Genomic DNA, 22,904 nt, shown 5'->3' on the forward strand with positions numbered 1-22,904 from the left:
GATGCCCCACGCAAGCCAGGCAAAGCCGCCGGACGCGCAGGTGCGTCCTCTAACGCTATACTGTGCGCCCCGGGCCATCCAGTGAGTTCGCGGGTCCCCTTGTCGGCCGTGCTGCCCACACACACGGCTTCACCTGAACGGGGGTCGGCAAAGGCCGAACTCACCAAAGTGTCGGCGCCATCTTGTGGAGGCAGGATCGGCGCCGAGGTCAAGCTCGAATGGGCTGGAGTCCTCTCAGGTTTGAAGACTCCCAACGACGATTCTGTGGATTCAGCTATGGAGGTAGGCCTCAGTTCTTCCGCACTTTTGCATGGTAATTTTTTCTGAAGTTGAGGTTTAAATTTTTTCACATTAGATGCCATAATAAATCACTTATTTTAACAACTGTAAAATATTATTTTTAACCACTTTTATGCTTTTTTAAAACCGGGTATTTAGTAATCCATCTGGGGAAAGGTGGAATACACGTCTTTCTTCTATGCCATCTTGCCACGCCCCGGTAAATGTTTATTTTTGAAGCTGAAACTGGTGTTCTACAGCTTAGACTGACCTGAAGACATTGCCTTTCCATTGCACTCTCTTTCAATTCCACGCACGTTCTGCAATTAATGGAAGATCTCCTGTTTGTAGCCTTCAATGGCAGATCTGTTTGGATTACCTAAAGACGGAAACAAAATGACGGCAGACGATCTCCGATGTGCTTACGATGCTGTTCGTGTGGCCAACAAGTAAGTAATTGAGAATCGAGCAAGTGCCTTCGGAACCTGTGATCTCAGTTAGTCTTGGTTTCCCATTTCCCGATCCCTTTTGTCCAGTTCGGAAAATCCACACTAACTCAAAACTAATACACTATTATTCTGAAGGATGAGCACAATCTGAGACTAAGTAAGGACTCTTACTTTGCACACTATTTATTATTGAATATTTATTTTCTGTATTACACTATCAGTTTGCTTATATTTTTCTCTGTATAAATTTCTCTTTTCTACAGGCATCTTTTCAAGAGTACAGGTTACACTACCAATAATTAGAAATTCTGCCTGGCCTGCAGGGAAAAGAATCTCAGGGTTGCCATTTATGTACTCTTTCAATAAATCAAAACTTTGACTTTTTGAACTTTTGATCCTTGAAATATTTCTGTGCTAACAACTGTTTTGCCTTAAATATCCTAGCATTGTAGAATCACACTAACAGATTGAGACTGTTCGGCCTGTTGTGCAGGCTCCTGTGAAGAACAATCCAAGCCCCACTATCCAAACTTGCCATTCCCCCTCAGTGGGGTCAGCACCTCTTGATGATGATCCCTTTTGTCACACTTTCTGTCATTGGTGGAGCATCTGAACATCAAGGTCTGGTTGAGGGGGATGCAGATCAACAGAGTCTCGATTTTAATATGACAAGCTGTGAACCTCATGAGGCAAAGCTTTGGGGAAGCTGAAAAGAAGACAGGATAGTTTGGATGGGGGATGAGAAAGGTGAAATAAATGGATGGAATGTTGATTAGGGCATAGTGGTGTTTAAGCAGTAAAATTGATCCTTGTTTGCATATAATACAGGCAAATGATGCCTATTTGACTTGTCATTTGCTCAGAAATGCATAAAGATTTTGGGTGTATGTTTGTGTATTCTCACTGATTCTCATCATTATAAAGTGAGCAGCATGAGTTTCATTGGGCCGGAACCGGCTTCTACCGCATTGTAAATAAATTTAAGTTTAAATAAAAATCATCCCAGTCAGTTACTTGCAGCTGTTGGTTCTGATCGTTGACAGGAGGCAAAATGACACTGAGCAGATTTTGTAAAACCGCAGGCTGGAGATACTCAGCAGGTCAAACCTTTCACACGTTCAAGGTTCAGATTTGTCAGAGTATGTGCGTGACATCATATACAACCCTGAGATCCTTTTGGGACATGAAAAAGGATTGTTTGGTTGTCAAAGGAAGAACTAATAAGAGTTCATTCAGGTCCTGATTGACAGGAACAAAGCTGCAAGTTTCTTGGAAGTTGAAGACTGCAGATTCGGCTGGGAAGTGCGTCTGGCCAAGTGCAGCCACTCTGTTCCTGGTGGGGCGAGAACAGGAGGGAGAAGTGCTTCAGAGTGGCAGGCTACAGCTGTGTACTAATTTACGTGGAGGCTGGTGATTGGAGATGGTGCGAATGGTTTGGACACGGAGCCCAACACTAAAGCAGTAAAATTCAAGGCAATAGTTCAGTGATGCTGGCACCTTGAGAGTTGAAGTGGCTGGTGTTAATTTATGTGTAAATGGTACAGCAAGGAAATCGCTGCAGGTTTGACTTCTGTACCAGAGCTGCTGTTGGGAGTTTGTTGCAAATTTGTGTAAAAGGCAAGCCAACTGAGATTTAATTTAAAAGCATGAAGATGCTCCCCTTATCATAAATATTAATTGCTCCCATTTAACTGCCATTGAACTAATTGTTGGAGATTGTAATATTATAAAATATTTGCTTGTTTTTGTAGTTTTTTTGTTTGGGTCTTTTTTTTTTCTGTATTTTGCCATCAGTAGGAACAGGCAGAGTTTCTGAGGGAGAGCAAAAGGGCATCTGCATTTTCATTGCACCTCTCACCAATTCAGCCCATTGTTAACCCCAGCCGCCGTTGCCATCTGTGAACTGTACTCAGTGAGATCCCATGAGCAGGAGTGAAGCTCTTGAGATAATTTCCCTCTTCCAAAGCAGTGTGATTGGATCTTTTACAGCCATCTGAGAGGGAAGATTTGACATCTATTTCCTCTACACTAATTCACAGTCACAGAGCGGATGCTATTTACATGGCAACCTTCTGGTCTAATTAAGATGCACATTTTCTCACCCACTTTATTCACATCCCAAATGCCTGCTCATCTCTTCCCAACAACCCACACCATCCACCCCCGCCCCCGTCCACTTTGCAGCTTTTACCATCAGTAATTAGCCCCATAAAAAGTTAAAAATGCACAGGAAAATCCTTTGAACATGTTGTTTAATAGTTTATTTTCATTGCATGGGTTATAAAGAAATGCAGAGGTTATTTTTAAAAAATCCTTGAGTATGGAAGTTTGTGATAGTGGGGAACTGGAGGTTTTGCAATGGTGGTTCCTAATCAGAAAAAGTATAAAATGATGAAGCTTTGTTTGCTTGTTTCTGTTAAAAAAATTTCTGCCTGCATTTTTAGATATCTTTCTGATTTCTTTATTTTACATAGCTTGACTTTATCTCTTTTGCAAAGAGTGAATTGGCTTAATCTTTTATTAATAATTTTACAAGCCATCTGTGTTTCATAATCGAATGTTACAAAATGGGACTCTAGAGTTTGTTTTCTTGCCTGCTGATTGTCACTTACTGGTGGTGTGTGAATGTGTCATCCACTCAGCTACCCACTCTCTGGTTTCCAGGCAGCTAACTCGATAGAATACATTAAATCCGGGAAAGATCACAGAGGAGAAATCACTCATTGGAAAATATAAATTTGTGGAATTGCAATTTCTTTTTCCTTTCAAAATCAGTACATTTAAAAGAAAGTCACAGATTTGAGGACATTCAGAAAGGCAATTAAAGACGTGAAGGGGAGGAGGAAATGAGGACACAGCACCAAAAAGTGAGAGCAGGAGTCTCCGCACTCATCATTGTGGATGATCCACCACAGGCTTGTCTCCTCTGTACCCGCACCTCACTGCCTCCAATTCCCCAATCTTTCAACAATGAATTTACCTCCACTTTGATCCAACTTGCACAGCCCTCGGGGGTAGAGATTCATGACTCTGTGGGGAATTTCTATGCACGCCTCTTAAATGACTGTCCCTTCTAACTATAAACAATCTTCCACTGGTGAAAACATCTGACCTGCAGTGCTCCTTTTGGAGTCCAAACCTTTCACTAAGATCTTCTCTTGTTCTAAACTCCAAAAAATTGGAGACCCAGCCTCTTGATAGATTAACCTAATCCTGGGAATTATTCTGCAGGAGGTCCATTGGACTGCCTCCAATGTTGTTGCAGGTTTTTTGGGTATGGGGATCAGAAATGTTCAGTCTCCCAGACGTGGCCTCAACATCACCTGTACAATTGTAATAAAGCTTCCCTATTTCTTTTTTTTCAAACTTTATTTAAAGATTATTGGATTGTATGTTATGTTTTTTTTAATCAAAAATTGATTTTACAAAATAAATCCCAAACCCACCCTTCCACCCCTTCAGCCAATTCCCTTAAGGGGAGCCAAAAATATAAATGATATTTATGATTTTAAAAAAATTATATATGCTGAAAACAATTAAAAATATATTTAAATGCATATATTTCAATACGGAGACCATTTACTAACAAAAAGCAATAATTATAATGTAAATTATAAGTAATTTTTTCCATAACAATTCAAGGCTTCAATTTATTATGCTAATATAGTATATTAATCTCTGCATTATCTTTCCAAGTACTCACAACACATTTACGTGCTACTGATAACACCAAACGTACAAAAGCAATTTGCATTTTATCCAAACCTTATCCCCTCAAAGAAATCAAATTACCCAAGAAAAAATTCATTGGATCTCATGGTAATGTAAAGTTATACAATTTTTCCAAAACTACTTTTAATTCCTTGTCAAAATGGTTGAACTTTAACACAAGTCCAAACAGCATGTAAAAAAAAGTTCCAATATATGAATCACATCTAAAACATAAATCTGAATTACTAAACCCATATTTTTTCAGTTTCTCCAGAGTCAAATATAATCGATGTAAAAAAATTATAATTAACCATTCCATATCTTACATTTGTCAATTTAAATACATTGTTCTGACACATATCCGCCCAATCATCTTCAGGAAAAATGAACACTAAATCACTCTCCCATTTAAGTTTAGATTTTTCCCAGTCCGGTTTATCCATATTATCTTGTAACAAATTATACATAACTGAAATATAACCCTTCTTTGGTATTACACTCAAATCTCGACAAAATGGGTAAATTCATCTCTCTACCATAATTTACCAAAGCTCTAAGTTGTTAATACACAAAGAATTTACAGATATATCAAATCTTTCTCTCAATTGATAAAAGAAAGAAATTGTCCCTCCTCAAAACAATCCTGTATTGTCTTTATACCCTTAAAATCCCAATTCTTCAAATAATTATTAAACATTGTAAAAGGAATAAGCTGATTATTATACAATGGAGTTAAAATTGATAATTTATCTTTTGATCCCAAAACCCTATTTTTTTAAATCCAGATCTTTAATAAATGTTTCAATACCGGCATATTATATTCCTGCAGCAAATTCAAATTCCAATGAAATATAAATTAATTTACCTTAACCTCAGAAATACATGCCAATTCCACCTTAGCCCAGCTTGGAGGATAATCTAAATCCATCATCCTACTAATAAAATTCAACTGGACCGCTTCATAATAATTTTGAAAATGTGGTCACTGAAGTCCACCTAACGCATATTTTCATGCAAGTTTATACAATGCCACTTGAGCTAATTTACCTTTCCATAAAAACTCCTGCACTACCTTATTTAAATCCTGAAAAAAACCTTTTGAAAGTAAACAAGGTATTGACTGAAATAAATATTGAATTCGAGGAAAAATATTCATTTTAATACAATTAACCCGATCAATCAAAGTTAACGGAAGATCTTTCCACTTAATCAAATCTGCTTTAATCCATTTTAATATAGGCACATAATTTAACTGATATAATCACTGATAATTAACATCTACAAACACACCTAAATATTTAATTTTATTTCTCCACTTTAATTTTGTAATAATTATAAATTCTGAATAATCTCCCATCCTAACTGGTAAAATTTCGCTTTTATCCCAATTAACCTTATATCCTGACAATTCTCCAAATTTCAACAAACAGTCTTATAACTGCTTCAACGACGGTTCCATCAAATATATCAATACATCATCTGGAAATAAATTAATCTTATATTCTTCATTCATAGCCTTCATCCCTCTAATTTCATTATTTTGCCCAATAGTCTGAGCTAATGGTTCAATAGCCAATGCAAATAAGGCAAGTGACAATGGGCAGCCCTGCCGAGTTGAACGAGTCAACCTAAATGGTAAAGAAATTTGACCATTTGTCATCACCATAGCAATCGGGTTTGTATATAAAGCTTTAACCCAACCAGTAACAAAAGGGCTGAATTTAAACTTTTCCAACACCTTAAATAAAAAATCCCACTCAACCCTATCAAAAGCCTTTTCTGCATCTAGTGCAATCACCATAGTATGGTTAGGGTGCTTTTTGTATGCATTGACCAAAGTAATTAATCGAAGAATATTATCAGATGCATTTCTATTCTTAATAAAACCTGTTTGATCAGTATGTATCAACTTAGGTAAGTACATAGCAAGTACCTTGGCTATAATTTTATAATATACATTTAATAAAGAAATAGGTCTATTTGAAAGCACTTTTAATGGATCTCTATCTTTATTTGGAATAACAGTTATTAAAACAAGATTCCGGAAACATCTGTTCTTCAGTAACTTGTTTTAACACATCTCCAAATATACTAGATAATTCAATAACATTGCATTAAACATCCATCTATACAACAAACGTAACACTTCTGAACTTTCACAAGAAAAATATAATAATGAATGGTCAGATAGAACTCTACTTTTATATTCAGCTTGCAATACTTTACCCTGTTGGTGTGCTGATACAAAAAAATCCTAGAAAACAAATCATGTCGTGATGAATAAAAAGAAAAATCTTTCTCTGTAAAATTAACCTTTCTCCAAATATCTACCAGATTTAAATCCTTCATCAATGCTTTAATCTGTATTGCTGTCTTTGATTTCCTTATACTCTTCGGGTTTCTATCCAATAAAGATTCCAAAGCACAATTAAAATCTCCCCCAACTAAAATATTTTCATTAGCTTGAGTTAACAATAAAAAAAGAGAATTCCGTCTAACAGCATTAAAAAAGAAGTCAATCCTTGAAAACAATTCATGTCTAGATGAATAAAAGGAGAAATCTTTCTCTGTCGGATTAAGACGTCTCCAAATATCTACTAAATTAAGATCTTTCATCAACGCTTGAACCTGAACTGCCATCTTGGATTTCTTAACTTTTTTCGGAGATTTATCTAATTAAGGTTCCAAAACACAATTAAAATCATCACCAACTAAAATATTATCATTAGCCTGACCCAAACATTAAAATGAATCTGAAATAAATATTTCATCATCTACATTTGCGGCAGAAATATTAAGTAAAGTCCAAAATTCACTAAAAATATTACAATTCAATTTAAGAATACATCCTGCCTTTTCCTCCATTGATTGTAATTCAAAAGATAAATTTTTATGTATCAAAATTGCTACACCTTTAGCTCTAGAATTAAATGAAGAAGAATAAATGCCCAACCCAGTCCCTTTTTAATTTCATACTTTCCTTCACATTCAAATGTGTTTCTTGTAAAAAAGAAAATCAATTTTCATTTTCTTAATATACGCCAAAACCCGCTTACACTTAATCGGACTATTTAATCCTCGAACATTAAAAGTAGCAAACCTCAACTGTGACATACCTACTATTATTACTAAATACCAAGAATATCTTTATATAAAAACTCAAATCAATGTACATAGGCCCTCCAATAGAAAAAAATCACAAATTAAAAACTAACTAAAATGAAAAGAAAAAAAAGATAAAAAAAAAGAAAATCCTCCCCCCACCCCCCAAAAAACTACCAAAAGGTAGTAACCCCTAAACAAAAATTGGGTGTGGGTCACCCACCAGTGGCTGATGACTAATAAAGAACTTAGTGCAAATCTCTCCCTCCCCAGCCAAACAATCAATAACATCAAAATATTGTAATAACACAAAAAAAATAGAATAAGAAAATTCTTCTTTTCATCCAAAAGATTCCAATCTCGGAGATCCCATTTCAGAAGGAGGTAGACTCTTTCCCGTTTTCCCCATTTCTGCTATTTCTTCTGTTTCCAGAACAACCAGATTTTTCTTTAGGAGATAATGGTGGACTATGTCTTTATCCTCTTATATCTGGCAATGAATCAGCAAAAATCATTGCTTCATGATCATTTTCAAAAAACCGAAATTGATAGTCTCCATAAAACACCTTCAACACTCCAGGATAGCAAAAAGTAGACTTATAACCTTTATGCCACAAAACTTCTTTAACTGGATTGAATTGACGTCGACGTTGAATGACCTCTTGACTCAAATCAGGATAAAAAAAGACTCTGTTATTCTGAATCAATAACGGGGCTTGTCATTGGCTCGCATTTTACACTACAAGTCGAAGTATTGGTTCTCTGTCCAAATAACTCAAACATCAAATTATTACCGGTCTCGGTGGTTGACCAGCTGAGGGTGTTCTTCTTAAAGCTCTATGGGCTCTTTCCAGTACCAATCCCCCAGAGAAAAATTCTTACCCTAATATCTGCGGGATCCAGTCTTTAAAGAAACGAAGAGGATCTTGTCCTTCTATACCTTCTGGCAAACCAACAATTTTCACATTATTCCTTCTGCTTCGATTCTCCAAGTAATCTATTTTTCTTTCTAGCTCCTTCTCACATTCTCCTAGTTCCATGACTAATTTTTCCACTTTCAACACTTTTTCTGTGTTAGAATCACTTGTTGTTTACAGTCCAAAAAAGCAGTCTGAAATTTTTTAAATTCTTCATAAGATGCATCCACACGTGTCTTAAAACCATATTTAATTCTGAACTTATACCAGCATTCATTTGAACCATTTCATTCATTTGAGATGTTAACAAAGGTTTCTTAACAGTTTGAACAATAGCATTTAATTGCATACACTTTGATTCAGTAAAGCTCAGCTCTGCTCTCTCTGACATAGTGGCAGAACAAGGTAACTGCAGCTCCTGCTGCAACTCAACAGAAGGCATTTAAAAAGTTTTACTGTGGGTCTGGACTCCCAACGACGGCACCCCGACTTCCTCAGGGGGTCGCCGCTGGTCTCCCCCAACATCTCGTTGTTTTTTCATCAAATCATGAAGATAAGCGATTTCTTCAGATTGAAGTGCTACCTGATGCATTTCCAACAATGGAGTCGTCTTCCTGCGTGCTCCCTCCGTTGAAATCGAGAGGCTTTCCAAATCGGGGTCCACTTCTTGGGAACATGTATCTTCTTCCAGGGAATGGGTAATTCCAGCGCCATCCTTCACTTGGTGAGTTATAGACATTTTTTTTTCAGCTGCCACAGGCGATCTTTGAGGTTTAGACAATGAAGAGATTGAACCTGGGGCTGTATCAAGTCGTCTAGGCCCCAAATCTTCAGCACTTAGAAAATGTAACTTCTTCTGCACTTGAGGTTTAGACTTTTTACCATTAGTGGCCATAATAATTCCTTAATACTTTAAACTAAAATTTAAAAAGTTTTAACTTGAAAACATAGGGTTAAAAAACGGGTACTTAAAAGTCTGGCCAGAGAGGTCGAGATTACACGTCTTGACTATACGCAATCTTGCCACGCCTCCTCCATATCCATTCCCGTTCCCATTTTCATTTACCCTCCTCTTAGGAGACGATGGTGAAGACCGCCCATTTCTTCGCAATTCTAGCAATGAATTAGCAAAAACCAAGGCATCATGATTGTTCTCAAAAAATTGAGATTGAAAGTTTCCATAAAAATACCTTCAAAATTGCAGGATAACGAAAAGCAAACGTAGCCCTTTCGCCATAAGACATCTTTAGCCGAATTAAATTCCCGTTGTCTTCGAATAACCTCTTGACACAAATCGGCATAAAAAACACTCTATTGTTTTCAATGGGGATTGACTCTGCTGCGCTTTCTGTACCGCCATTCGTAAAATCATTTCTCTATCTTGATACTTCAAACAACGAATCAAGACCGCCCTTGGTGTTTGTCCAGGATGTGGTTTTTTCCTCAATGTTCTATGGGCCCGATCCAGTTCCAAACCTTCAGGAAAAAACTCTTTACCCAACACCTCTGGGATCCAATGTTTAAAAAATTTTATTGGGTCAGAACCTTCAAAGTCCTCTGGAAGACCAACTATTTTCTCTGGCTTTGATTTTCCAAAGAATCAATCTTCTTCAATAAATCCCTTTTTTGAATCTCCCAATCTACAAAAGAACCTTTCACTTTTTCCATTTTTTCTTTATTGCGTTCCACTTGATTTTGACATTCAGAAAAAGCTGTTGCAATTTTAAAAAAATTATCTTGTACAATATCAACAGATTTTAAACATCTGTTAATATCACTTTTAACTACAGTCATTTCTTGTTTCATAGTTGAGATTTCTTCACACAAAGTATTCAATTTTATTTTCATATCCATAAATCCTTGGGTTATTTGAGTTGACATTTGTTTCGACATATTATCCATTTGAAAAGCAATCCCTTCCAAAACAGTGAACACTGAGTCCAATCCAGATTCCATAACCACTTTTTGAGGTCTACCTTCTATAAGTACAGGCTCCTCCTCCTGGACAAATTCCAATAAGATAAGTTGATCTTCACCTTCAGTCACCATAGGTCCTCTGACTGTGCGGCTGCGGGTCTGGACACCCGACGCCAGCACCCCCACCTTGTCGGGGCGCTGGCGCTCGGGCTCCCCACACTTTTTCCAAAAGGTTCTGAACCTGGGATGCTCTGCACATGCCCGGCAGAACTGCCGGACGCGCAGGGGCATCCTCCGATGCTACATTGCGCGTCCCAGGGCCACCCAGCAATGTCACGGGCTCACAAGCCCCTCTGTCGGTCGGCTACGGCCGAACTCATCGAAGTATTGGCGCCATCTTGTGACTGCAGGATTGGTGCCGAAGTCAAACTTGAACGAGCAGGAATCCTCTGGGGTTTGAAGACTCCCAACAACGACTCCGTGGATTCAGCTGTGCAGGTAGGCCTCAGATCGTCTATACTTTTATATGGTAATTTCTTCTGAAGTTGAGTTTTAGATTTCTTCACATTAGTAGCCATGATGAATCACTGTTATTCAAAGACACCGTGAGCAGGAAAGGGCTTTGGCAAATACTAGAGCGCATCGGATGTCCCCCAAAGTTCCTCAACATGATTATCCAACTGCACGAAAACCAACAAGGTCGGGTCAGATACAGCAATGAGCTCTCTGAACCCTTCTCCATTAACAATGGCGTGAAGCAAGGCTGTGTTCTGGCACCAACCCTCTTTTCAATCTTCTTCAGCATGATGCTGAACCAAGCCATGAAAGACCCCAACAATGAAGACGCTGTTTACATCCGGTACCGCACGGATGGCAGTCTCTTCAATCTGAGGCGCCTGCAAGCTCACACCAAGACACAAGAGAAACTTGTCCGTGAACTACTCTTTGCAGACGATGCCGCTTTAGTTGCCCATTCAGAGCCAGCTCTTCAGCGCTTGACGTCCTGCTTTGCGGAAACTGCCAAAATGTTTGGCCTGGAAGTCAGCCTGAAGAAAACCAGCCCCCCCACATCTCCATCGGGCACACAAAACTCAAAACGGTCAACCAGTTTACCTATCTCGGCTGCACCATTTCATCAGATGCAAGGATCGACAATGAGATAGACAACAGACTCGCCAAGGCAAATAGCGCCTTTGGAAGACTACACAAAAGAGTCTGGAAAAACAACCAACTGAAAAACCTCACAAAGATAAGCGTATACAGAGCCGTTGTCATACCCACACTCCTGTTCGGCTCCGAATCATGGGTCCTCTACCGGCACCACCTACGGCTCCTAGAACGCTTCCACCAGCGTTGTCTCCGCTCCATCCTCAACATCCATTGGAGCGCTTACATCCCTAACGTCGAAGTACTCGAGATGGCAGAGGTCGACAGCATCGAGTCCACGCTGCTGAAGATCCAGCTGCGCTGGATGGGTCACGTCTCCAGAATGGAGGACCATCGCCTTCCCAAGATCGTGTTATATGGCGAGCTCTGCACTGGCCACCGTGACAGAGGTGCACCAAAGAAAAGGTACAAGGACTGCCTAAAGAAATCTCTTGGTGCCTGCCACATTGACCACCGCCAGTGGGCTGATATCGCCTCAAACCGTGCATCTTGGCGCCTCACAGTTTGGCGGGCAGCAACCTCCTTTGAAGAAGACCGCAGAGCCCACCTCACTGACAAAAGGCAAAGGAGGAAAAACCCAACACCCAACCCCAACCAACCAATTTTCCTCTGCAACCGCTGCAATCGTGTCTGCCTGTCCCGCATCGGACTTGTCAGCCACAAACGAGCCTGCAGCTGACGTGGACTTTTTACCCCCTCCATAAATCTTCGTCCGCGAAGCCAAGCCAAAGAAGAAAAAGATAAATACTATTTTTAATCACTTTTATACTTTTTAAAGTCGGGTATTTAATAATCTAGCTGGGGAAAGATGGAACACACGTCTTTCTTCTACGCCATCTTGCCACGCCCCAGCTTCCCTATTTCTCACTCAACTCTTTTGCAATTCAGATAAATATCATTTGGGGTGATAACCAATTTCATTTTTCCTGTTGCTCTGTGCTCCTCCTTCCCCAGTCTATTTAGTCAGGCGCCTGGATGCTTTTTGCTTGGACCTTAACAGGGCTCAGACCTGAAATGTTCATTGCATATTGTTACCTCCTATGGATGCTGAGAGACCTGCCGAGTTCATCCAACACTTTTGTGTTTTTACCTCAATATCATTTTGATTTTGCTCTTACATCCTCTGTCCATTTAGGCAAAGCGGATAACAGTCAGAATAAAACATTAGTGCTTCAGATGGTGGGGAAAAGGAAGTATCAGGAAAAAATGTGGGTGAGTCGAATTGGAGGAGAAGGTTGCACTGTATTGGGATGTGGCGTTGGGAGATGGAATGATCCAAAATCCTCCTCTTCTTCTTTGGCTTGGCTTCGCGGACGATGATTTATGGAGGGGGTAAATGTCCACGTCAGCTGCAGGCTCATTTGTGGCTGACAAGTCCGATGCGGGACAGGCAGACATGGTTGCAGAGGTTGCAGGGGAAAATTGGTTGGTTGGGGTTGGGTGTTGGGTTTTTCCTCCTTTGCCTTTTGTCAGTGAGGTGGGCTCTGCGGTCTTCTTCAAAGGAGGTTGCTGCCTGCCAAACTGTGAGGCGCCAAGATGCACGGTTTGAGGCGATATCAGCCCACTGGCGGTGGTCAATGTGGCAGGCACCAAGAGATTCCTTTAGGCAGTCCTTGTACCTTTTCTTTGGTGCACCTCTGTCACGGTGGCCAGTGGAGAGCTCGCCATATAACAATCTTGGGTAGGCGATGGTCCTCCATTCTGGAGACGTGACCCACCCAGCGCAGCTGGATCTTCAGCAGCGTGGACTCGATGCTGTCGACCTCTGCCATCTCGAGTACTTCGACGTTAGGGATGAAAGCGCTCCAATGAATGTTGAGGATGGAGCGGAGACCACGCTGGTGGAAGCGTTCTAGGAGCCGTAGGTGATGACTTCTTAACAGCCAAACCCATGGACTTGGCTCAGATGTTGGAAAATGCCCACAGATTATGGTTGTATGAAGTCATTGGGAATATGAAACGTGATTAGGAGACTTCCCAATGTTAATTGAGAGTTTTTGTGGTTGAAATGCCAGCAACATTTGGGTATGTGTTACTGTGATGTGATTATGCCATGGAGCACAAGTTGTCATTTATTGTTATGTGTAAGTTGTGTAGAAGTTACAGCTGAACCTTAGCCAGCAGAAAGTATGGCTTCTCCAAAGGCTTGATTGTGGATCAGGTGGCAGTGAGAACGCCAGACCAGGTGAAGATAAGTCAGGAACTTCACATGATGTCACTGAGGAGTGAACTGATCTGTGGCTGAGTGTTTTGACTGGGTCTTCGTATGTCTGATGAACCCAGAGTGTCACTGAACATCCTGAAGTATTTCAACACTAGTATGGAGGAGAGTGAGCAGAGTTTGGAACCAGGATTAACTGGAGACATTGGGGAGAAACCAAGTGACATCTTGGTGAGTGTAGGGGAGGTAACTCGGCTCTGTTTGGTAGGTTGGTTATTAAAAGCAATGGCCAATTAATCTGAGTTAGTAAAAATTTGGAGATGGTGTGATTGGCTATGAGTATGGGCGGGGGGGAGTTGGAGAGTTAGACTCCTTGAGTGAAGTGGCCTTGCCTTGAGTCATCTTAGCTTAATTGATGAGTTGGAGGTGATTTAAAATCAAGGCGAGTTCTAGACACTTCACAGCAGAATGATTTCAAGAACACTGTCACATTGCTGGGAAGAGTGGAGGACTGGGATGGGATGGAAGGTTTGCCGGGAAGACTGGTGGAGGGTCCTTGGGAGATATTGAAGAGTTTGACCAGTGAGGAAGTGAAGAAAACCATCAGTAAGCGTGTGGGGAACTTGCTCAGAAGGGTGTGTCCTGGGACGGCATGGTGGTGGGGCGCAGGAACTGTGATGTGGAGATAATAGTAGAGAAATGCGTTAGATTGCATTCTTTCCAGTTGTGACTGAGTCCAGAAAAAAAGGGGGAATTTCTCATTTCTTTTCCAGAAAGGATTATGGAAAGAGGGGGTTAACCCACGTGGCCTTGGCCTGTATCCGAGCAAGTGGGCAACAGATGATGAATGAGAATATTGAGTAGAGAGCAAAGCCAGATCAGAGAGAGCCAAGGCTGACTCTCTGCAGTTACTTGTGCAGCATTCACAGTTCCTCTCAGCACCATTGTGAAGAAGACTCGACTTCTGTATCCTGCTTTGAGCCCTAATCCAGCACCAGACAAAATAAAGATGGCGCCTGAACCCACCATAGGGCAGATACAGCATTGGTCTGATAAACCCCTTTTCTTCATTCAGTACTTAAGTGCCTTGTTCCTTATGGGATCTTTCTGTGCACTGGCAGCTGTTTTTCGACAATAACACCACCGGAAGTAACTACTGCTCCAGTTGCTCTGAGGGCACATAGTTGTTGTTTTTCCAGCTGCTTTTGAAAGTGAGGTTTTGTATTTTCTCTGGTGATTCAGACTGTGGGTGAGATTAGGGAGGTGCTCCCTTTGGTTGATTTATGGCAACGTGGGCTCCACACAGAGTGCAAGGTGTTCAACATTGACCTCTTCTTTAGCCCTCTTAATCCAGTGAAGCTGTGACTCATCCAAGGAAATGCTTCTGTTTACAGAAGGGTGGTGCCCGATTTGGGATGTTCAGAAATCATTCTTTCGTCTTGTCGATCAGATGTCTGTATGGATGTTTGATGCAGGTATTGCTGTATTCCATTCAAAGCTGCGATGCACTCTGAGCAAAGAAATCTTTGATGCACATTATATCCTTTATTTTTTGGAGTCATTGGTTAAAAAAAAAATAGATTCAAGTATAAGTCAGCAGTTGTACTCCAGCTCTGGAACATGAGTTGAGAATGGATTCTCAACTCTTCATGCCTTCTGACGGCTGATTGTGTGGTTCCAATTCCTTTGCTCTCCTGTCCTAGAAAGAGAGAGAAAGGGGTGGGGGGAGATGTTGGTTGTGATTTGAGGTGTAATTTCATGGAGAGGCATTGCTCCCTAACCTCATCTCAATCAAACATAGCATTGCTATTACAAAATCATAAGTCACAAGAACCAGATTAGGCCATTCGGCCCATTTTGTCTGCCCAACCATTCCATCATGGCTGATTTTCTGTCCCCTTTAACCCCGTCTTCTCCCTGTAAAACTTCCTTATCAAGAGCCTATCTACCTCTGGCTTAAATATACCCACTGCCCTGGCCTCCACAGTCTTCTATGGCAACGATTACCACAACTCACCGCCATTTTAAAGCAATGACTTTGAGCTTGTTTGATATCCTGAATGTGCTTTAAAAACCTGAGATCATTGGTGAGATGTTTTGGTTTTTGAGGTTAGTGATTTGAAGAGGAGGATACAATTCTGTTTTAAGAGCATAAGACATAGCAGCAGAAATAGGCTATTCAGCCCATCGAGTCTGCCCCACCATTTAATCATGAGCTGATCCATTTTCCCACTCAGTCCCACTGCCTGGCCTTTTCCCCACAACCTTTGATGCCCTGGCTAATCAAGAACCTATGCTTTAAATACATCCAATGACTTGGCATCTACAACCGTCTATGGCAACAAATTCCACAGATTTACCACCCTCTGGCTGAAGAAATTACTTCAATTTTGAAGTGGTACCCTCTTGTCCTAGACTCTCCCACCATGGGAAACAACCTTTCTATACCTACTCTGTTCATGCCTTTCAATGGTTGAAATTTTAAAAATAAGATCTCTTCTCATTCTCCTAAATTCTAATGAGTACACACAAAAGGCAGTCAAATGCTCCTCATATGATGGTCCTTTCATTCCTGGAATCACCTTGTGAACCTCCTCTGAGCCCTCTCCATAATGTCAGCACATTCTTTCTTAAATGAAGACCCCAAAACTGCTCACAATACTCCAAATGAGGTCTCACCAGTGCCTTATAAAGTCTCAACATCACATCCCTGCTCTTTTCTATTCCTCCTGAAATGAATGCCAGCATTGCATTTGCCTTCTTCACCAGCTTCACGCTATCCTTTTGGATCTGGACATTTTCAATTTTCTCCCATTTAGAAAGTAGTCTGCCCATTTTATTCTCTACTAAAGTGCACGACCGTACACATTCTGGCGTGGTATTTCTTGTAGCACTTTGCCCATTCTCTTAATCTGTCTCAGTCCTTCTGCAGCCTCCCTGTTTCCTCAGCATTACCTGCTCCTCCATCTACCCTCATATCATCTGCCAACTTGACCACAAAGCTATTTGTTCCATAATCTAAATCATTCACATTCTGCAGAGAGTCATAAAATTGGAATCTTCCAGCAACCACTAGCACTAAAATTGATATAATATTATGTTGCATCAGTAACCTTTGAAACCATCCAAATGGAGTGGGTTTCATTATTTGAAAGTACGAGGTTAATTTGACCATTTTGTGTGGTGCAAGTATTCTGCAATCGGGGTATAAAATACTTTGTGCTTTTAGTAGGTTCTGCACCCAATATCCTCTTTTAAATGTTGCTTGTGCATTTTGTTAATCTGCTGCAGTGCTATTTGTATAAGCAGACATCTTGTAGATAGTGCAAAATCCACGACTGTTCCAGTTGCCTCAAATATGCTCTGTTCGTCACAGGGCCACTCTAGTCCCTGTTGTGATTTAGTATTCTGTTCTTCCAGGTGCAGAGCTGAAGAACTCAGCAGTTTTATTTTCAGGAATTTTCTTTCTTTTTAAACAAGGTACTTGTTGCCACCAAAGATTTCATCCATGTGTTTCCCACAATTAAACCCTCAAGGGCACAGTTGGCTCTGCCCAATGCTTGTCAAGGACGAGTTGGTTGGGGAACCAGAGGCTTCCTGATCTGCTTGCCACCAGTTTGGATCAGAAAGGAAGAATAAAGTTTCATAAAATCAAAGTCTTAAGCAGTGGTGTGGCAATAGGTTATTAAGTCGGTGAAATATTTCGTGATCTGCTGAAATCTATTCTCTCCTGTATCTGAAGTTTTTTTTTGCACAAAATCGATCTGAATATTTATTTATCTGGCCTTTTATCCCTTTTCCTGTCTTGGCAAACTGTTATGGTTGATGCATCTTGTGGACCTGTGAGGTTGCAGTAAATGGGAATTTTGGTGCATCTGCACATGGTACTTGTGCGCATGGGCTTGGCGCACGCTTCCTCTCCCACCTGAGGAGGTGGTGATGTAAGCACACGCAAGCTACAGTACAACTCCGAAGATTCGAAATCGGATTTTCCGAAATTTTTTGGACTGGAAGTGACGTCTGTTATGCTCTGAAATTTTTTTTCGGATAATTGAGGATTCCAGAAAAATCAGAAATCCTCATTTATCGGAAAAACTTCGAAGCTGAAATGATGTCATTTCACCTCCAAAAAATTTTGAATAAATGAAGATATAGAAAACAATCAGAAAACCTCAGTTATCTAACATTTTGAACTGATTGAAAAAAGAATTTTGGAAAAACTTCTGAGTAGAATTTTGAGTTTTTGTTGTTAGATTTATCTTATTTTATTCAGGTTGTTTTTTGGTGATAATTAAACATTGTTTTATTCTTAAAAGCTTCCCTTGTTGTTTGTTGTTGCTAAAACACTGTTACAAGTGATTTGCTGTTGCTACTGGGCTGTTTTTAAAAAAAAATGACCAGTTATCGGAAAATATTGTTTATCTGAAATAGGTCCAGTCCCAATCATTTTGGATAATCGGAGTTGTACTGTATTTTTGAATGCAGTTCACAAAAGTTCTGGAGAAAGTCAACAGAGCACGCATTTTTTTGTATGCAACTTAGTTTGGAAAACATTGCCTTGTTGAGGGATAAGTCAATGATCTTAAAAAAATGTTTTTAAAGAAATAGGGAATTAAAATGGTTAGAAAATTCTTCTTTCTTTCTTCTTTGGCTTGGCTTCGCAGACGAATATTTATGGAGGGATAATGTCCATGTCTGCTGCAGGCTCGTTTGTGGCTGACAAGTCCGATGCGGGACAGGCAGACACGGTTGCAAGGGAAAATTGGTGGGTTGGGGTTGGATGTTGTGTTTTTGTCAGTGAGGTGGGCTCTGCGGACTTCTTCAAAGGAGGTGGCTGCCCGCCGAACTGTGAGGCGCCAAGATGCACGGTTGGAGGCGAGATCAGCCCACTGGTGGTGGTCAATGTGGCAGGCACCAAGAGATTTCTTTAAGCAGTCCTTGTACCTCTTCTTCGGTGCACCTCTGTCTCGGTGGCCAGTGGAGAGCTCACCATAGAACACGATCTTGGGAAGGCGATGGTCCTCCATTCTGGAGACGTGACCCACCCAGCGCAGTTGGGTCTTCAGCAGCGTGGATTCGATGCTTGCGGACTCTGCCAGCTCGAGTACTTTGATGTTGGTGATGAAGTCATTCCAATGAATGTTGAGGATGGAGCGGAGACAGCGCTGATGGAAGCGTTCTAGGAGCCATAGGTGATGCCGGTAGAGGACCCATGATTCGAGGCCGAACAGGAGTGTGGGTATGACAACGGCTCTGTACATGCTGATGTTTGTGTGTTTCTTCAGGTGGTTGTTTTTCCAGACTCTTTTGTGTAGTCTTCCAAAGGCGCTATTTGCCTTGGCGAGTCTGCTGTCTATCTCTTTGTCGATCCTTGCATCAGATGAAATGGTGCAGCCGAAGTAGGTAAAATGGTTGACCGTTTTGAGTTCTCTGTGCCCGATGGAGATGTGGGGGGGGGGGGGAGGCTGGTGGTCATGGTGGGGAGCTGGCTGATGGAGGATCTCAGTTTTCTTCAGGCTGACTTCCAGGCCAAACATTTTGGCAGTTTCCGCAAAACAGGACGTCATGCGCTGGAGAGCTGGCTCTGAATGGGCAACTAAAGCGGCATCGTCTGCAAAGAGTAGTTCACGGATAAGTTGCTCTTGTGTCTTGGTGTGAGCTTGCAGGCGCCTCAGATTGAAGAGACTGCCATCCGTGCGGTACCAGACGTAAACAGCATCTTCATTGTTGAGGTCTTTCATGCATCATGCTGAAGAAGATAGTAAAGAGGGTTGGTGCGAGAACGCAGCCTTGCTTCACGCCATTGTTAATGGAGAAGGGTTCAGAGAGCTCATTGCTGTATCTGACCCGACCTTGTTGGTTTTCGTGCAGTTGGATAACCATGTTGAGGAACTTTGGGGGGCATCCGAGGCGCTCTAGTATTTGCCAAAGCCCTTTCCTGTTCACAGTGTCGAAGGCTTTGGTGAGGTCAACAAAGGTGATGTAGAGTCCTTTGTTTTGTTCTCTGCACTTTTCTTGGAGCTGTCTGAGGGCAAAGACCATGTCAGTAGTTCCTCTGTTTGCGCGAAAGCCACACTATGATTCTGGGAGGACATTTTCGGCGACACTAGGTATTAGTCTATTAAGGAGAATCCTAGCGAAGATTTTGCCTGCAATGGAGAGCAGTGTGATTCCCCTGTAGTTTGAGCAGTCTGATTTCTCGCCTTTGTTTTTGTACAGGGTGATGATGATGGCATCACGAAGGTCCTGAGGCAGCTTTCCTTAGTCCCAGCAGAGCATGAAAAACTCATGCAGTTTGGTATGCAGAGCTTTGCCGCCAGCCTTCCAGACCTCTGGGGGGATTCCATCCATACCTGCTGCTTTGCCACTTTTCAGTTGTTCAATTGCCTTATATGTCTCTTCCCGGGTAAGGACCTCATCCAGCTCTAGCCTCAAGGGTTGTTGAGGAAGCTGGAGCAGGGCAGATTCTTGGACTGAGCGGTTGGCACTGAAAAGGGATTGGAAGTGTTCTGACCATCGGTTGAGGATGGAGATCTTGATGCTGAGGAGGACTTCGCCATCTGACCTGCGCAGAGGGCTTTGGAGTTGGGGTGAGGGGCCGTACACAGCCTTTAGTGTCTCATAAAAACCCCTGAAGTCGCCAATGTCGGCGTTAAGCTGGGTTTGTTTGGTGAGGCTAGTCCACCACTCATTTTGGTTCTCCCGGAGTTTGTGCTGAAGGTGGCTGCATGCGAGACGGAAGGCTCATTTTTTCTCTGGCCAGGAAGACTTTGCAAGGTGAGCCTGGTGGGCAGCTCGCTTCTTTGCCAGCAGCTCCTGGATTTCCTGATTGTTTTCGTCAAACCAGTCCTTGTTTTTCCTGGAAGAGAAGCCCAGTACCTCTTCAGTGGATTGCAGTATGGCCGTTTTCAGCTGATCCCAGAGGGTTTCAGGAGACGTGTCCGTGAGGCAGTTTGCATCCTCGAGCTTTGCTTGGAGGTTTGCCTGGAAGTTTCCTCTCACTACGTCTGACTGTAAGTTTCCAACATTGAACCTCTTTCTGGGGGCTCCACTGTTCTTGAACTTTGGCTTGAAGTGAAGGTTGAGCTTGCAGCGAACAAGCCGGTGGTCAGTGTGGCACTCCGCGCTGGGCATGACCCTGGTGTGGAGCATATCTCGTTTGTCTCCTCCTCGCACCAGAATGTAGTCCAGGAGGTGCCAGTGTTTGGATCGGGGATGCATCCAGGTAGTCTTCAGGCTGTCTCTCTGCTGGAAAAGGGTGTTAGTAATGACAAGTCGCTGTTCTGCGCAGAGTTCCAACAGGAGGCGCCCATTGTCATTGCACTTGCCGACACCATGCTTGCCAAGGATTCCTGGCCAGGTTTCTGGGTCTTTGCTGACGTGAGCGTTGAAGTTGCCAAGGATGACAACCTTGTCGGCTGTAGGGGTGCGTTGGATGAGGTTGCGCAGATCAGTGTAGAACTTGTCATTTTCTGCTGGTTCCGCTTGAAGGGTTGGAGCATAGACACTGATGAGGGTGATGCGTTGCTTGTTTTGAAGGGGGAGTCGCATGGACATGAGAACTATTAAAATATGTCAAATAGTTCAGAGTATGAAGAAAATACCATTTAAAAATGGTGTTAGGGCAACATCTGTTGGTGGGCAGAGTTCATTGAGGAGTCTGATGGGCAGCAGGAAAGAAGCTGTCCTGAAATCTGGAGGTTTGTTTTCAAGTTGTCATACAGCAGTGCGATGTCAAAATGCACTGATGGTCTGAGTTAGGCACCTTTCTGTCGTTTCCTGAGGTCTGAATGACGCTGCAGGAATGGAACCAGTGATATGTTTGGGGTAAAAAACTTAAGGATAGAAAAGTTCAGGCAGTGTAGGATATGCTGGTAGACCCCTGGAATTGTTTATTCCAGAAATACCAGTCAGGAATGGAAGATGCCAATGGCGACTTGCTTTTTAAAATAAGCGACACAGCACGGTAAGAGACCTTTCAAGCCAATGACCCCACAGCACCCAAATGACCTACTAACCTTGTACGCCTTTGGAACATGGGAGGAAACCAGAGCACCCGGAGGAAACCCACGAGGTAATGGGGAGCACGTACATACTCCTTACAGAGTTGGCTGGCAATAACATTGCACTAACCATGCAACCCTGATTCATGTAAAATTGAGTTAAATAGTCCTCATTGGAGAACTGCACAGATGTGTGATTTTTTTTTAGTGGGTGGAGAACCTCTGGGGTGATTTGAATCACTGGATTGCAAATAAGCAAGCAATGTGGAAAAATGAGATTCTTGAATCATAAATGGAACATTAGAAGTTTGCCACTCTGTTAGAGTAAACGTATTAAAACATTGCAAATAGTTGTTTTATTTTTATGTACAGCCTTCACATGTTAAGGGATTGTCAAAATTCTAAGCTGGGAAATGATTAAGATGGGCCGTGTTTCAAGTGTGTGATTTTTTTTTTAAAAAAAAGCAAAACAATTTTCAAGTCAGTCCACTGTTGATCTTACACAACCAAGTGAGTGCATTGCTTTTGGGTTTTGGGTCTGCTGCCTTCACCACCACCCCCCCCCCCCCCCACCCCGCTCTCTCTGCCCAGCTCTTTGAAAGGGCGAAGCGGCCTTAACCAGTGGCCAGCTCAATGCGGCTGTATTTTCTCCCCCTGTTCAGACTTCTCATGGACCAGTTACAAGAAGAGAAGAATCAGCATGAGGAGGAAATGGAAACTGCCCAAAAGGAGGCCAGAGACCTGAGAGGGAAGCTTTGCCAACGACGCCACCAGGTCGCCGAGTCACGACAGCAACTGTTGGAGGCAGATTTGGAAGGTGGTTTACAGCAAGAAATCGTGCAACTTGCCCATGAAAATTTGGTAATAAAGTTAAAAATAATTTCATGATTTGACATCCTTTTTCTAGATAGTGTTTGCAAGTTGGACAATATCAAGATTGGGGATGTCACACATTTCTCCTTGTCCTGATGCATATGATATTGACAGATCAGTTCCGAGAGCTGAGTTCTTTGTTATGAGGAGAAAAATTACATATTTTTTGAATGAGATACTCTTGGTACAGTTTATATCAAAACACAAATTGATGAACTAAGATCCTTCAAACTTGCTGTTTTGACATGCGACTTCTACGTGGTGGGTTATCGCAGCAGAATCCACACACAATTCTGGGGAGGGAAGTTGGTAAATAAATCACTCG

The 22,904-nt window shown here is 41.8% G+C and overlaps 1 protein-coding gene across 1 annotated transcript in view; it reads left to right on the forward strand.

The window, feature by feature from the left end:
• Positions 1-22,904, forward strand: part of LOC138758957 (unconventional myosin-Vb-like) — a 160,428-nt gene that overhangs the window by 112,953 nt on the left and 24,571 nt on the right. The window contains exons 27-28 of the mRNA XM_069928633.1: positions 631-728; positions 22,369-22,567. Of these exons, the coding sequence (XP_069784734.1) occupies positions 631-728; positions 22,369-22,567 (297 nt within the window). The remainder of the gene's footprint in view (positions 1-630; positions 729-22,368; positions 22,568-22,904) is intronic.

The sequence above is a fragment of the Narcine bancroftii genome, chromosome 3, assembly GCF_036971445.1.
Source record: "Narcine bancroftii isolate sNarBan1 chromosome 3, sNarBan1.hap1, whole genome shotgun sequence".
Classification (NCBI taxonomy): Eukaryota; Metazoa; Chordata; class Chondrichthyes; order Torpediniformes; family Narcinidae; genus Narcine; species Narcine bancroftii.